General features: G+C 53.1%; 6 protein-coding genes across 6 annotated transcripts; 3 read left to right on the top strand and 3 right to left on the bottom strand.

Annotated features, from left to right (window-relative positions):
* Positions 1 to 2,097: 2,097 nt before the first annotated feature.
* B0H65DRAFT_38022 (uncharacterized protein) lies at positions 2,098 to 4,012 on the top strand. Its single transcript, XM_062823701.1, has one exon. The coding sequence runs from the start codon at positions 2,222 to 2,224 to the stop codon at positions 3,608 to 3,610; it is 1,389 nt and encodes a 462-aa protein (XP_062686531.1). The 5' UTR covers positions 2,098 to 2,221; the 3' UTR covers positions 3,611 to 4,012.
* Positions 4,013 to 4,298: 286 nt separating this feature from the next.
* On the bottom strand, positions 4,299 to 6,170 carry B0H65DRAFT_418248 (Pkinase-domain-containing protein; the record flags this gene model as incomplete). The annotated part of the gene is made up of 2 exons (XM_062824136.1): positions 4,299 to 6,024; positions 6,085 to 6,170. The coding sequence occupies 2 exons, from the start codon at positions 6,168 to 6,170 to the stop codon at positions 4,299 to 4,301; spliced, it is 1,812 nt and encodes a 603-aa protein (XP_062686532.1).
* A 743-nt stretch (positions 6,171 to 6,913) lies between these two features.
* B0H65DRAFT_38132 (ubiquitin-conjugating enzyme/RWD-like protein) lies at positions 6,914 to 7,960 on the top strand. Its single transcript, XM_062823702.1, has 4 exons — positions 6,914 to 7,018; positions 7,077 to 7,273; positions 7,363 to 7,695; positions 7,757 to 7,960. Exons 2-4 carry the CDS (start codon positions 7,197 to 7,199, stop codon positions 7,857 to 7,859), a joined length of 513 nt encoding a protein of 170 aa, XP_062686533.1. The 5' UTR covers positions 6,914 to 7,018; positions 7,077 to 7,196; the 3' UTR covers positions 7,860 to 7,960.
* Positions 7,961 to 8,189: 229 nt separating this feature from the next.
* On the bottom strand, positions 8,190 to 9,123 carry B0H65DRAFT_37999 (60S ribosomal protein L31). Its single transcript, XM_062823700.1, has 3 exons — positions 8,791 to 9,123; positions 8,657 to 8,731; positions 8,190 to 8,531 (listed from the first exon to the last, which is right to left on the bottom strand). Exons 1-3 carry the CDS (start codon positions 8,878 to 8,880, stop codon positions 8,328 to 8,330), a joined length of 369 nt encoding a protein of 122 aa, XP_062686534.1. The 5' UTR covers positions 8,881 to 9,123; the 3' UTR covers positions 8,190 to 8,327.
* Positions 9,124 to 9,990: 867 nt separating this feature from the next.
* Positions 9,991 to 11,196, top strand: B0H65DRAFT_416006 (RGS domain-containing protein; the record flags this gene model as incomplete). The annotated part of the gene is made up of 3 exons (XM_062824014.1): positions 9,991 to 10,160; positions 10,217 to 10,898; positions 10,960 to 11,196. The coding sequence occupies 3 exons, from the start codon at positions 9,991 to 9,993 to the stop codon at positions 11,194 to 11,196; spliced, it is 1,089 nt and encodes a 362-aa protein (XP_062686535.1).
* Positions 11,197 to 12,811: 1,615 nt separating this feature from the next.
* Positions 12,812 to 14,288, bottom strand: B0H65DRAFT_563706 (CSN complex subunit 7A; the record flags this gene model as incomplete). The annotated part of the gene is made up of 2 exons (XM_062830234.1): positions 12,812 to 14,175; positions 14,256 to 14,288. 2 exons carry the CDS (start codon positions 14,286 to 14,288, stop codon positions 12,946 to 12,948), a joined length of 1,263 nt encoding a protein of 420 aa, XP_062686536.1. The 3' UTR covers positions 12,812 to 12,945.
* Between the last annotated feature and the right edge of the window lie 54 nt (positions 14,289 to 14,342).

The following is a 14,342-nucleotide window of genomic DNA, read 5'->3' on the forward strand; positions in this document are numbered from 1 at the left end:
GGCAAAAGCGAGGCGACCAATGGTAACGAGAAGCAAGTCATAGCAAGCTGGCCCGGACCAATCGCAAGGAGGTCTGGCTATAACTGAAGGGAACCATCCTGCCACCTTTTACAATTGAACACAACAAATTCAAATATTTGAAAAATATTATGAGATCTTAGGTGAGCACAACTGCGCCATCGGTACACATCTTTTTACTCCAATTCAGGGCCATCCAAGACCCGTTGGCCTGATGCCCGGGCCAACCAGAACTGTGGGGGTGAACGGCATCTACCGTGCCCCCGGTGCCCGCGGCGCCCCCGTAGATCCCATCTCGTCAGTGCACAAAACTACCCTTATCAACACCACCCTGGAACTCTTTTGGAGGCGGACAAATCTCTAGTGGAACTAACAGTTTTAGCGATGGGACACCTGTCCTTCTCTGTGATGCTTCCCCTGCTTTTAACTAGGTATCCAGGCTACTTTTTGCTTGCTAACAGTCTCCCGTGACTTCAACATCGCGATCGATACCCTCGGCATAACCTGAATAGGTAATCCATTCATGATGGAGCCAGTGCTGGCTGTCCATGGCCAGAATTCCCCAGAGTTTTAGTTAGTTGCCAAGTTACCCGTCCGGATCCCCGTTGCACCCCCGGGCGCCGGACATCGGCATTCAAGAGAAACCAAAAAAGGTCGACGGATGTTGCGGATGTCGTCGTCTTGGTATCAACAGGCGGATCAAGATACTGTACCGTGACCCTGCGGTTCATCTAAATGGCAGTTTTTGACAAGTCACAGCACCCTTCAGTTTTCAGCTCGGCACACCGCTTTGGGCTGGATGACACCGCAGTTGCTACAAGTTCTGTTGAGAGGTCGCTTATCCCTTTGCTCGGGTTTGTGTGTTACAAGATGGCCGGAAGAAGAAAGAAGGATGGCTGGGAAGGGGGAAGGAAGATGGAACATTGAATTTCTTGTCTTTCTCTTGAGTTCTTCCCCAGGCTTCCATGTCCGGGCGGATTGGACAGAAGAGAAAAACTCGAAACACCTGCTGACCCTTTCTGTTGTTTCGTTGTTCGTTCGCTGTTCGCTGTACCGGTATTTGTGCAGTGTGTTTGCTGTACGCTGTCATGCCAGTGTGGTAATTGATCGCTGCCGAACGAACGGCGTGCTTTGAAATGCGCGTACGCCGTACACAGCAGCGTTGAAGGCATGATGATGCACAAGGGAAGAAGTGTGGCCCTGTACGTCGCTACTGATGAAGGGCAGGGCAGGGCAGCCACTGTATCCGTTCGGATGCTACCCTACTGCGAGGTTCCATTGTCTGGGGCTGGGCTGGGCTGGGCTGGGCTGCTTGCTTGCTTGCTAGACTTTGCTTGGGTGTCTTCTCGGTGTCTTGGATTTTTCCGCTGGCTTTGTTGACGGGAACACCCCATTTTCAACATTCTTGATCTTTTTACTTTTCTTCGCTGTGTGTTTGCTGGCATGTTTTATTTTCAAGGCTTTATCATGATCATCATCCCTACTCGCCCCAGATACCCAAGTGGACGTCAGGTGGCATCCAGATCTTCAAAGTGATATGGGCCACGCCAATGCGGTTCAAGTTCGTTTTTAGGCACCCATCAAGGTGCATTTGGGACTCGCGTGTTCAATGGAGGACCACTAAAATGATGGGCTTACCAGGTGAAGGACCCTCTGGATTTCTGGAGCTTTTTCGATGCCCATCCCCCCCCGGGACGGGGCCGGGACCGTCCCAAGAACGACCACCCACTGGACGACGCCAAGTGAGGCGGCGGATCTCGTTAGGTCCAAACTCGCGAAGGGTCCGGCTCTCGTTGCCGTTCGCTACGTTGGTGTCAAGTGGCACTGGATGGACCACATCGGCTGCTGGATCTTCTTGTTGGGTACCTTTACGGCCTTCATTCTCAGTCTGGTGTGTGCCACCGACCGATCCAGTACCTGCGAACCCGGTTCCGGTTCGAGTTGTTTCGTGTAATCGGCACTCCCAGTCAAGTCTCCCTGGGAAAGGCGAAACCGGCTCAGCTCCTCTTATTATATACTTTATACACATGCCACACCACCTTATTTCCCCCTTGTCACACCACCTGTTTGCTTCACTTCAGCTTTTCTTTTTTGAGGGAACTTTTCTTTTCTGCTTTTGGGTTTCCTATACCGAGCAAAAGTGAAGATTACACTTTTCTCTCTTTACTTTCGTCTCACCTTCTTCATCCGCCGAGCATGTCCGATGGCCTTCCCGGTGTATGGCGGGGATGAGTACCCGCCGATCCGACCCTATTCCGTCCCTCCTTTCCCGGTCAAGCGCCGGACTGCCGATTTCGACGACGACAACTTCCATGACGACGGTTCAAGATATAAGAGATACAGATCCGCTCAAGATGTGCACAGGGAGAATGTGGGATACACAGTTGGGAGTTGGTCGCAACATCATCATTACCATCAACAACCGGCCCAGGACGGACGTGGAGAGGATATAAGGTTCATGACCGCTCGGGGCACACAAGATCAGCAATACCGGCATCAGGTTCACTTTCATACAGCGCCATACCATCAGCAGCAGCAGCACGACCATCACCACCACCACCATGCGCACCGCCATCAAACTCAACCACGCTCCCGGTCTCCCGAACCAAACTCTTGTGCCATGGAGAGAACTGCATCAGGCCACTCAATCCGAGCCGAACCGACTCCAGCAGGTCCCGGGGGTGGCACAGAGTTATTGGAGGATGATATAGCAGCCGAGAGGGTCAGGGCTCACATGGCCAACTTCCGACGCAAGTTTCCCGACTCAAAGCATGAGCGCATTCTCCGGAGCATCATCAACCCACGGATCAACGCCGAAGACGAGCTGGACAACGATTCTCTCGAGAGCATTTTCTCCGCCGCCAACGAGATCTTCTTCAATGGCCGTCTGAGCCAGCGGGTACGGTGGGATTGGTCAGACGAGTCAAGCACACGGTACGACAGCCGGGTTATTGGCACGACTGCTTTGCGAAGGGCACATCCGACTACGAGGGGATTTGAAACGCTCATAGTGCTGTCGGCGCCCATACTCAAGCACTCGAAGTACAGTCGACGACTGCTCATTTCGACATTCCTCCACGAGTTGATTCACAGTTACCTGTTCATCTGTCGCGGATTCAGGGCTAGGGAGTGTGGTGGGCACACCAAGGGGTTTCTTACGATTGCAAAGCTGGTTGATGACTGGACGGGTCCGGAGAGTGCTCTCTACTTGAGCGAGGCGGAGGCAGATTTGGAACGGTTTCGGATAGGGGGACAACAGCATGACAACAACAGATCCCACGGATGTGGACGGTTTGAGCGGAGGGAGCACAGCTTTTACCCTTGTTCTGGGATTATGGAGCAACGAAGGGATCATGCGACGAATATCGATGTCAGAAATCTTAGCACCACTCCGAGCAGTGGCAGTTCTCACATACCCCACGAGGAGTACTACCGCCACAACAATAGGAGCAGTAACATCGTCAACAACCACACCAGCACCAGCACCAGCACCAGCACCAGCACTAGCACCAGCACTAGCAGCTGGTGGATTCAGCCTGTCCGCTCCTTCTGTACGGCCGACGAAAGGAGTCCGTTTATACGTTTCAGTTGATATCCCAGTCTCAGAGATGGCCCGGGGGTTATCGGCATCATACCATACTTATGATCGACCAAGAAAAAACCGAGAAAACGCCAAAGCAGAGAAATATCACAGCATTCAAAACAAATCACAGTAACCTATCGAGGAGTACATAAGAGCAACCTTCATCTACGCATAACATCAGTATCGTCACCAACAACACCATCACCATACATACATCATTCAGCGGCATTGCGACGGAGTCACAAGACGTTAGGCAGCGGGCGTCAGGCGGGCATGTTATTTGGGTTTCTTTTCGTTTCTTCAGTGATGGAGGTATAATGTACATAATGAGCATGACTGAATTCTTTCTACGGTAGACCAAAAGTCGTTCGTTTGACGGACTGGTTAATGCATTACGGATTTTGGAAACTGTTGATCATCAATCATTCTTCTGTCTATGGAGTCCTTAGAGGGGTACAAGTCAATAGGTAATCTCTTGGCCTCTAGCTCTCTTCTTCTTCATCCATATGTACAAAACGCTTAACATGCCACAAAGATAATACGATACCACAACACCAAGCAACAAAGTTTGTAATGCAAGAATCGCTCTCTCTCTCCTCAAGTGCTTAGCCAATCCAGCATGATCCAGAAGTGTAGGTGAGGCAGGTAATCCAAACCCCCATCACATTCATAATTCAGACCCCTCTCTCTCCCTCCTTCAGTCATTGTTACTCCAAATCCCATCCCGACAAAGCACAGCAACCTTCTTGAAGAACCTTCTCCACTCCAACGGATCCCCCTTAATCTTCACAAACCTCACCTCCAACAACTCCGGCAATTCCTCCTCCTCATCCACATCCATCCCACCACCATACCCTCCCCCACCACCATACTGCGTCGACGTCCCCGTCCCATGAACCAAATGATACCTATCAACCAAAATATCCCCATGCAAACTCTGCCTCCGTCCATCCACCGTCTTGATCTTGAGCGTGACAATATGATCCACATCACCTTCAAAAGAGGTATTCGGCGAAGTCGGCGGCAGCGGCACGTTGAGCTGGTGCAGCGCATCGCGAAGCATCTGCACCAGCAGCGCGGGCGGCACGTGCGAGAAGAAGCGCGTGAGCGAGTACGAGGGGACGATGTCGCGGAAGCGGCGGGCGTGCTGCGTCAGGGAAAGCGGCACGCCGGGCGCGGCAGAGAACTGGCTCATGGTGGGCTCGTCGGCTAGGGCCTCGAGGGCGGAGGAGTAGGGGAGTTTGTTGCTCTTGGAAGCAGTGCTGCTGGGGATGCTGGTGGGCGTCATCATGGTGGTCATGGTTGTGCGGGGCCCGGTGGCGGTCAGGTTGACGGCCGCGGCGTCGTTACGCGCGACCGGCTGGGTGGAGGAGATGGCGCAGGAGCCGAGCGTGCGCGGGGCCGGGCGCTCCCAGTCGAAGAGGGCGTCGTTTATCGGGGTCTCGGGTTGCGTTGCGGACAGAACCTTGCTGGACCAGTCGCTTTCGATGGCGGGTTCTGGCTGGGAGGCGGGTGGCAGCTGGAAGACGGCGGCGCGGAGGTCGATGCGGAGACGGGCGAGCATTTGGGCGGCGAGCGCGATGGGGTCAATAACCATGCCTTCGGCGTTCAGCAGCGGGTTGTGTCGCGTGTACCAGGGGTGTTGGCGGATCTGGGTGAAGGAGAAGCGCTTGTTGGCTTCGATGTTCATCATGCCCCGGAGGAGCGAAAGGGCGTCGGAGGGCACCCGTTGCCAGAGCGGGTCGGTGCTCCGGCCGCTTGTGCGGACATATTCTTTGAACTCCCAGTTACCGTTAGTGGGCTCGTCCCAAGGGGTGTTGCCGACCAGGAGGACGAAGAGGATGACGCCACAGGACCAGATATCGACGAGATCGGCCGAATACTTGGTCTGCTCGGAAGACGGTGCCCTTCGTTCTCTCTGCCTGGCGCAATGTAAAACCTCCGGAGCGATGTACGGCGGGCTCCCGCACATGGTCGAGCTCTGTTTTCGTGCACCCTTGTATTCGAACATAGTGGCCATACCAAAGTCTGCGATTTTGAGGATGCCGCTCTCGGAGAGGAGGATGTTCTCGGGTTTGAGGTCGCGATGGGCAACGCCTTTCGAGTGCATAAAACTGACACCACTTATCAGTTGCTGAAAGTAGAGGTGAGCAATGTCTTCCTCCAGGCCAACATCTGCCTCAATCTTGTCGAAAAGGTCACCTCCTTCAGCATACTCCATGGCGATCCATCTCCAGATCCTGTCTTCGCCAGTAGCGAACCACTCGATCACATTTGGATGCTGGCCAATGTGTGAGTGTAGCGATACCTCCATGGCGATCTGCTTCGCCGATATCCTGCCATGTCTTACGGCATACTCCTTGTGGATGAGCTTGACGGCAAATACCGGTGACGGTGCGTCTAGGGGTATCGCCTTTTTTATTCTGAGACATTCTGTCAGTGAAAGTGCTGCAAAATGATGGGTTAGGGGTAAAAGCACTCACGAGGCGTATGCTCCCCGCCCGATGGTCTTGGAGATGATGCGAAAAGGGAGATCTGAAGGAAGAGGGTCCAGTTGAGACTGTTGCATTTTGCCGTCAATAACGGACGCAATTACGATTACGATGATTAGAGTACAAGTGAGGTAGACAAAAGTATGCGGGATCTGAAGAGAGTTCGAAGTGTTTAAAGGAATGCTCTTCGTCGGTTGTTGCGCAATCAACAACTAAGTCTGTGCTTCATCAAGAGTGGTGGTTGGGTTGGTTTGTATAAGTGTCAGGCTGATGCCTGGCGCAAGCAGGTGGCGAGAGCCGGCTAGAATTATCAAACCAAAACAAAGTTCCTAAATAGGAAAAGCGCCAATCGAGATGGAAAGGTGGAGGCAGAAAGCACTCACCATTTTGATGAGCAACAGAACGGTGGATGCCAAGAGCGTGTCAGAGGAAGAGAGTCGCGTATTCAGACGTGCAGCTAACCTGACCTGCTATGGTGGTGTTGTACAAACACCATGGACACTTCACGTGCAAATGCAGGCGCGTGTTGACAATGTGATGTGTCCAGTACCCCGGTTTGTTTGGGTTGAGAAAGGAGATCCAGGAAACGCCTGAAGGAGCGCGAACTGTCCACTGTTTCCACGCGCCGCGACTGCCTTGCGGCCTGGGAACCTTCAATGTATGCCCTTAAACTTTCCCCTGACAGCAACGCTCGGGCCCATCACGGTTGCTGGGGACCCTGCCGCGGTAACCTGGTCAGCTGTGGGGTCATTGGAGGCTGGTCCGTTCTGCAGTCGTGTAAACATTGATTCTTTGATTCCATCTCGTCAGTTCCGTCCCTCCAAGCTTGGCGTCAACTGCCAAACTACACTTTGTTCTTTGCGCCTCCCATCTCCCATCTCAACCTTCATACATCTCCTAAGGTTGGCGCCGCCCCTCCTTGGTTGCAGGTACGATGTCCTTCACCTTGTTTTGTGGACGTCTTTATTAACCTGTTTCGTTAGTACCTTTTTGACTTTAAACTCAATTATCGGCCGTATATTGGTCTTCTTTGTCCTGCGCTGTTGTCTTGTTCGACTGCTTTTCAGCTCGCCGTCACAGATTGGATTATCCTACAGCAAAACATGGGAGATATTCAAAACTCTGCGCCCACCCTCGGCGCCAGGAAGAACGTCGATCCCGGTCAAAATGCCGTCAAGAGGTCAGTCTACTTCCTACTGAGCTTGCGCATGTTGTTAGACAATCGCGATGTTGGTGTTTTGGCTACTGACTGTACATAACTACAAGCAGACTGCAGACGGAGCTTATGCAGCTGATGACATCGCCGGCGCCGGGCGTGTCTGCCTTCCCCTCTGCCGACGGCAATCTCCTTTCGTGGCGGGCTACCATCGAGGGACCTGAGGATACCCCTTACGCCGGCCTCACCTTCAAGCTCAGTTTCGAATTTCCTACGAATTATCCTTACGCGCCGCCCACGGTGCTGTTCAGAACTCCAATCTACCATCCCAATGTGGACTTTTCTGGACGCATCTGCCTCGACATCCTCAAGGATAAGTGGACTGCTGCTTACAACACTCAGACCGTCCTACTGAGTTTGCAATCCCTGCTCGGAGAGCCAAACAAGTAAGGAATTCACATGCTCTCTCATTCAGATCTACCAGGTTAGAGCTAACACATATCACAGCGCTTCCCCTCTCAACGGCGAGGCGGCCGAGCTTTGGGACAAGGACCCGACTTTGTTCAAGACCAAGGTCATGGACCGTCACAAGGACATTGACGACGACTGAAGGAGAAATGCAGGTGCAGTTTAGGAGAGCATTGGGTTAGGAGAAATTGGTTCATTCTGAAGGTTGGAATCCCTGGCGTATTGGTCTCTGGAACAGGATTTGCATTATCAGGGCGGGATTGTTTAATGGGTATCCCGTTGTTGCTCGCGTCTGCTACCGGTTGCAGACTGGTTTTATGAAGTACATCAAGCATTGGTTGTAATGGACAGTATATCGTCCGTAGAGCGTATCATTTTCATGATGAAGCCCCTGCCTGACCATCTGCGACGCCCTCACACTGCGATTGTCTTCCCTCATCGTTGCTGGAGGCGGTTTGGTGGTATCGAAGGTCCCGTGTTCCATTTTACGAACCCTTTATTCGTAATGCGAAGCTAGATGCCATGCGAAAACTCCGGAAGCCCAATGCCGCCCTGAACCTGAACCGCGGTCCCTTCGTGCCAAAAATTCGTTTTGCCAGAACACCCAAATTTACTCCTCAACGACAACGGTGTGGAGACCCTTGGGGTTCTTCACGTTGACGGCCTGGACGTAGCTGTAGAGCTTCTCCTTGGCGCCCTCCTCGTCGTTACGGCGGCGGGAGATGCGGACGCGGAGACGGTAGGCAACGCCCTTGACACCCTGCTCCCAGACCTTCTTGTTGAGCTGGGGGTCGATGCGGACATCGGTGGTACCCTAGAAATCACGGTCATGTCAGTCTTGGTGTTCGTTCAAACTGACCACGCTGTGTCCCCAACTCCAATGTCGTCTCCATAGCTCCAGTTCCTCCGGATCGGGTTGGTGTTCGTCGCTGCACGTACCATCGCCTTGTAAGCGAACTCCTTGATCTCCTTGATGGCGCGAGGAGCCCTCTTCTTGAAAGTGACACCGTGCATCTGCGCCAGGGTCAATATTTCGTCTTCCTTCGTCGGGTCGATTATTCGGTACTGCTTACGCGCTTGTGCATGTGGATGGTGTACTCGCGGGCGACAACGTCGGCGATGGCCGAACGCTGGGTCTTACCGGTGGGCTTCTTGGACGACATTCTGAACAGCTTGTTAGCAAAGGAGGGGTTTCGCGAAGCCCAACCGTGTCTCGAGAGCTGACGGGACGGCTGACTCGAAATTGACCGGGCAAAAATATGAGGGGCCGTAGTTACGTACTTTGGAGATGGCGATGTCTCGTACACTCGGTGGTCGGGTGAGAGTCGTCGAAGTCGATGGGTGCTGCGGCAAACGATAAACCTCCCAATGAATTTTGCACCGGATTTTTCCACGAAATCTGGAAAGTGCGGACCTGGGCTCAACTCGCCTCGCTTACCTTACCCTAAACGGAAGGCCGGCTGGCAAAGTCAAGCCCCCACCACTTCTGGCATTTGCCAAGCGTCTGACAGCTGGCGGAGTGCTTCCCGTCCGTCCCCCAAACTTTCAATTTCCGAGTGACTTCTGCAATCTCCCTGCCATGCTCGCCAGGGAGACTGCAGATGCAGCGAGTGCACCTTGAAGTCAATTGCTGGGCTGTTCCATGCTTTCATGCGATCTCATGCTGGCCTGTCGCCCTGTCAATCTCGTCTCCAGTGCCTGATAGGGACGGGTGGGCCTCGCAAAGCCTGTTTGTTCACCACATCCCATCCCAAGAAGTCCCAACTCCCCGTCCCGTTCCCTTCGTCAAACACACCCTCCCGTCATTCCATTCACTCGTTGCTTTGCACCCGACCTCGTCAACCACACCCAACTTCCCAACCCGTCATTCGTTACCTACCCAACCATCGCCGTCTCCGGATCAAACCACTCTATCCGACAGCGCTGCGCGCAAACCACGTTCTTTACTACAAAAGAGACCAGAATCGCCAAGAAATCAAAAAAGCCCCGATTAATCAAACTCCTTCTTTTCTCGTGCACCCGGCAACCGTGACTCGCGAAATACTCGATTGACGTCAAACCATTATCGCTCCCGAACCGCGCAACTGATTGAAACACTTGCCCGCCACAACTTGCTCTCCTCGGACAACCTTGAGCTCAATACAGCTTTCTTGCTTGCCCCGCTCTCCACCCATACTCCGCCGGCGCCCTTTCGCTCTCCTCCTACTATCATATCGCCTTCCTCCGCCGTCGGATTCAGCTCGAGTTTCAGGTCCCGTTCACCTCCCGTCAAAATGGCGGAGCCCATAGCACACACGCCCTCCCCTCAACCCGACCTTAATCGAAACCGACTCCCTACCCTGTTCGAGGTCCTCAGCAGGCGGACGCTCCCGCCCGTCGATCTGTTCTCCTTCTACATTTATATGAGAGACCAGCAGCGCTCTGTCGACTACCTCGATTTCTGGTTGGTTATCACTTCTCGGTGCTTTGTTGACAATGGCAGTTCCTGACCCGAGACAGGCTCGATGTCGCCCAACACATGTCACTATGCCGTCACTATGTTCGCGAATTGCGACGTTCCGTTCTTGTCGGCACGCCTGAGCCCGACCGAAGCTCCAAACGATCATCCGCCATTCTTGAGAGCATGGGAGATTTGAACCCCGTCGCAGGACCGTCTATGTGGGCGTCGGAGAAGGAGAAGGATCAGGACGCGCAAATGTCTGCCTTCCTGCGCGAGGATCGATCGATCGCGCAGGAGTCCCCGCAAAGCAGCAGCGACCGCCGTGGTCGTCCGAGCAACCTCAGCAACCAGCGCGAATTCACTACCGACTCAAATTCCCCAGCGCATGCCGTAGCGCGCGACGATATCAGAGCCTCAGCCGAGAAGATTCTTTACACCTTCCTCCTTCCCGGCGCAGAACGCGAGATTACTCTTCCTGGTTCCATCACTTCGGATGTCACAACTGCTATTGAGGATTATGGACGCGATGACCCGGAGGTGTTCGATGTGGCCAAGGATTATGTGTTCCAGGCCATGGAGAGGGACGCGTTCCCCGGCTTCCTTAGGATGAAGGCCCTCGGAAACCTCATTCCCCCTACATTAATGCTGCGCCTCATGGTTGGTCTCGTGGCCATGTTCGGTGGCTTCTGGACTGCCTTCATCCTGATCTTCCTTAACGAATCTCGCCTAACAAGGTGTTGGGTATGTTACCAGACTAGCCAAATCTGGCTGATATTTCGGTTATCTTGCTAACGTTTAACAGGTCATCCTGCCTTTCACCATTGGAGTTTACTGTCTCTGTTCATATCAGTACTCACTCGACCCCATTCTCGCCCTCATCGGACTGAGCGAATATACCCCTTTCAATTTCTCCCGAGTTCGGGAGCCATACGTCCGAAAACTCCTCGCCCAGAGATCCATGGTGGTTCTCGCCGTCACTGCAGTCATAGACGCCGCGCTATGCGTCCTGTTCATTCTCGTACCGGGAAAACGACTATGACCTGGTACGCACGGAATCACGCAGTGATGGATTGGCAGTTTTCTTTTCGGCGTTTTGGTTTGCTTAATCTTTTTTACCATAATACCCATGGGAGCTAGGACGACACGGAAAAATGGGATACTGGCTTTCCCCGGTTTCGACAAATCCACGCCGTGTAATCATTTTGTCTGCAGCCAGTTACACTCTTAATCCAGGCGTGGATGTCGGTAATCTGTTTTAGATCTTTTCTCTTCTTTTTGACCACCTTTTTAACCTACCATTTTTTGCCTCAGTCCAAACGAGGGCGAGTTTATACAACGCCATATCTCTTCTCCACCACGAACCACGGGGAAAGAACAAAGAGTTTTTCTTATTTCGGATTTTCTTGATACGGAAAAAAGCGATATTCCTTTGGACGGGCAAAAGCGGGGATTCTTGTTTGTTACTCTTACGAACGTTATGACACAATGAAGCTTACTGTTTTCACATCGAACCAAAAACTCTTCTACTAGAAGAGTAGAGTGCGATGAGAACGGGAACGACGACGAACGGCGCAACCAACTCGGCTTGGGTCTTATGGTCGGGCTTCTTAGAGGTATCCGTGAGGTAAAGAAAGGCACGACAGTGATGGAAGACTCGCATCCGACCAACCCACGAGAAACGAGGCGTTTCGTTGTCTGGCTTCTCCTTTACCCGGAGTATAGAAACAAACGCGTTTCAATGTCTGGCTTTTTTTACCCCCGGAGGATTTCTGGGGAACAACCCAAAAGGGAACACCAACTTGTGCGAGAGTGTGCTACAATGACAGTCAAAATATACGGTCCCGCCTCTTGGTTATGTTCCGCTATTGGAGAGGGCTACTAGTATTTTTTGACTGGCAGTTTATCTGTTGTTGTGTGTCGGATTTTAGGGAGAGAAGATGGGTCCCGTGTTCTTGTGTGTTCTGGATAGATACACTTCTTAGTACTATCACCACTAACCGCTTATACCTACACTACACTACACTACTTATGCTCAGCTTCCTTGTTGGAACTCCCTCCCCAACCAGGCACGCTAGGTACACTACGTAGACAGACTATGAGCGAGATCGTTTTTTGCTCAGCTCACAAAATCAAATTTCCTTTTGTCCGCTTCTCACAGGTTTCATTGTGGTGACACATGTGCAATGAGTGGCTGGCTGGCAGAGACGTGCTGTTGAATGGGAGGCTGGGTGAGAGTAAGGAATCTGAGTGATGGTTGGTCCAATCGAGCGAAGAGGCTGTTGTGCTTGTCAATGTTTTTGTGGGAGTGGGACAGGCGGAAGATGAACGTCACACGAGATGGTCGTGGTTAACACCATGGAGGGAGAGCATCTAGGTCCCTAGGTAGTCTCAGGTTTGGGAGTACGATGGCCCTGTGTGATTTTAAGGGTTTTACTTCCCATGCGGCTTGGTAGTCACCATCTAGAACCGCCACTCAGAGAATTTTTTTTTGGGAAGAATCTGATGTACTCGCGGTTTTAACCACTCACAATGTCCATTGAATCTGTATTGATAATATTTGACCGGGAAGTTGTGAAGCTTGCTCTCTATTGTTTGGCCCCGAATATGAATCGTAATGATGCCATGTTTCTAGCTGTTTATCCCGTTCTCCAGCCATTGACTGGGTGAACTAATACCTTATTTTCGTAGACCATTCATGGCCTCAGACTTTCATGTCAATGCAATTAAAACAATAACCGGCACCTGGCACTCCATGATTTGTCCTGATGTGCATGGGAAATTTAACCTCCTATGCGGTCAACTTCCGCTTGCTACCCCTCTTGGAATCATCTCCCTCGTCATCCAGATCCATCGTGTCGTCGTCAATGTTCTCTTCTGAGTCATCCATATCGCTGCTCCCTCGCTTTCCAAGAGGCCCCGAGCCCGAGCCCGAGCCCGTCTCCATGCCCCCCAGTGCCGCAAATGAGGCCGAGGAGCCCATTAACCCCGCCGCTGCTGAGGGCGATACTGCTGATGGCTCCTCTCTGAAGCTGAGATAACTGCCGCCACCACTCGTCAGCAAGCTGTTCGTTCCGGTCTGATTGCTTTGGTGATGGTGATGGTGGTTTTGCTGCTGACGTGATTGATTCTGCTGCTGATGGTGGTTTCCTCTTTGAGATGGCCGGTACCCCTGGGACGAGCCACCACCGCGAGAGTAGCCGCCACCACGAAAGCTACCACCTGCACCGGCACCGGCACCGGCACCATCACCACCACCGCCGCGTTTGTTGTTGAACCAAGAAGAGGGCAAAGAGGACGAAGAAGAGGACGGTACCGCACCCTTCTGTTCATCTTCCAACAACTGCGACATCTTGTTGTTCCACTCCTGCTCCTCGGTCGCCCGCCTGTCCGCCTCCTCCCGCAGGTTGGCCATCGTTGCTTCCAGCTCCTGCAGCGTCGCCTCGCACCGACCCGCCCAGCCCTGCAAGCTCGAGAGCAGGCCGCCCACGCCCCGTGGGGGCACGTCCCGCAGAGCGGCCACGCTGTTGATCTGTACCATCTCGTTGGCCGGGTCTAGCTGCCCTTCGATGAGGCCGGCGTAGATGGCGCTGATCACAAGCTCTTCCAGCTCTCGCGCGCTGGAGAGCTCCAGATGTCGGATCAGGGAGGCATAGCTTAGGTTCGGCGGTTGTGCCTGTTCGTGTTCTTGATGCATTGCGTCATCATCAGAAGGGCTGGTGGCAATGCCATCGTTGGCGACCAGTGTGAGAAGAGATAACTGACGCAGCTTAAGCTTCTGGTCATCGTTGAGGGTAGGAAGCGTCGAGGCGTTGGCAGTGTAGTCCGCGTAAGTCCCATGACTGAAAACTTGGAGGAGCGTGAGGTAGGGAGAAAACTCGTCGGAGCTGGCGAGGGACTGGATTTGAGGCGTCTGGAGAAGCTCGGTGAAGATGAAGGTGTTGGGGGCCGAGGTCGCGCGGGTCACGAGGTCTGCGGCAGCGCGTGGGGAGGTGGCAGATTTGGAGAGCACGATGAACGGCTGGAATCAGAATTTTGTGTTAGGTACAACTCTCCAATCTTGATCTGACCACCCTCAGACGTGACGGGTGATGGACGAACCTCGAGAGCGTTGAGAGCTTTGGCTTGCTCCATTGCGAGTTGGGGCAGGCCGGGTTAGCGGTAGCTCGTGGTTCGAGAGACTGGAGA

The sequence above is a fragment of the Neurospora tetraspora genome (assembly GCF_033439725.1).
Source record: "Neurospora tetraspora strain CBS 560.94 chromosome Unknown B0H65scaffold_1, whole genome shotgun sequence".
NCBI lineage: Eukaryota > Fungi > Ascomycota > Sordariomycetes > Sordariales > Sordariaceae > Neurospora > Neurospora tetraspora.

Coding starts and splice junctions, on each gene's coding strand:
- B0H65DRAFT_38022 (XM_062823701.1), top strand. CDS start 2,222: ATGGCCTTCCCGGTGTATGGCGGGGATGAGTACCCGCCGATCCGACCC.
- B0H65DRAFT_37999 (XM_062823700.1), bottom strand. CDS start 8,880: ATGTCGTCCAAGAAGCCCACCGGTAAGACCCAGCGTTCGGCCATCGCC. Junction 8,732..8,790: donor CCATCCACATGCACAAGCGC/GTAAGCAGTACC, acceptor ACCCTGGCGCAG/ATGCACGGTGTCACTTTCAA. Junction 8,532..8,656: donor AGTTCGCTTACAAGGCGATG/GTACGTGCAGCG, acceptor CGTGATTTCTAG/GGTACCACCGATGTCCGCAT.
- B0H65DRAFT_38132 (XM_062823702.1), top strand. CDS start 7,197: ATGGGAGATATTCAAAACTCTGCGCCCACCCTCGGCGCCAGGAAGAAC. Junction 7,274..7,362: donor GGTCAAAATGCCGTCAAGAG/GTCAGTCTACTT, acceptor AACTACAAGCAG/ACTGCAGACGGAGCTTATGC. Junction 7,696..7,756: donor CTGCTCGGAGAGCCAAACAA/GTAAGGAATTCA, acceptor CACATATCACAG/CGCTTCCCCTCTCAACGGCG.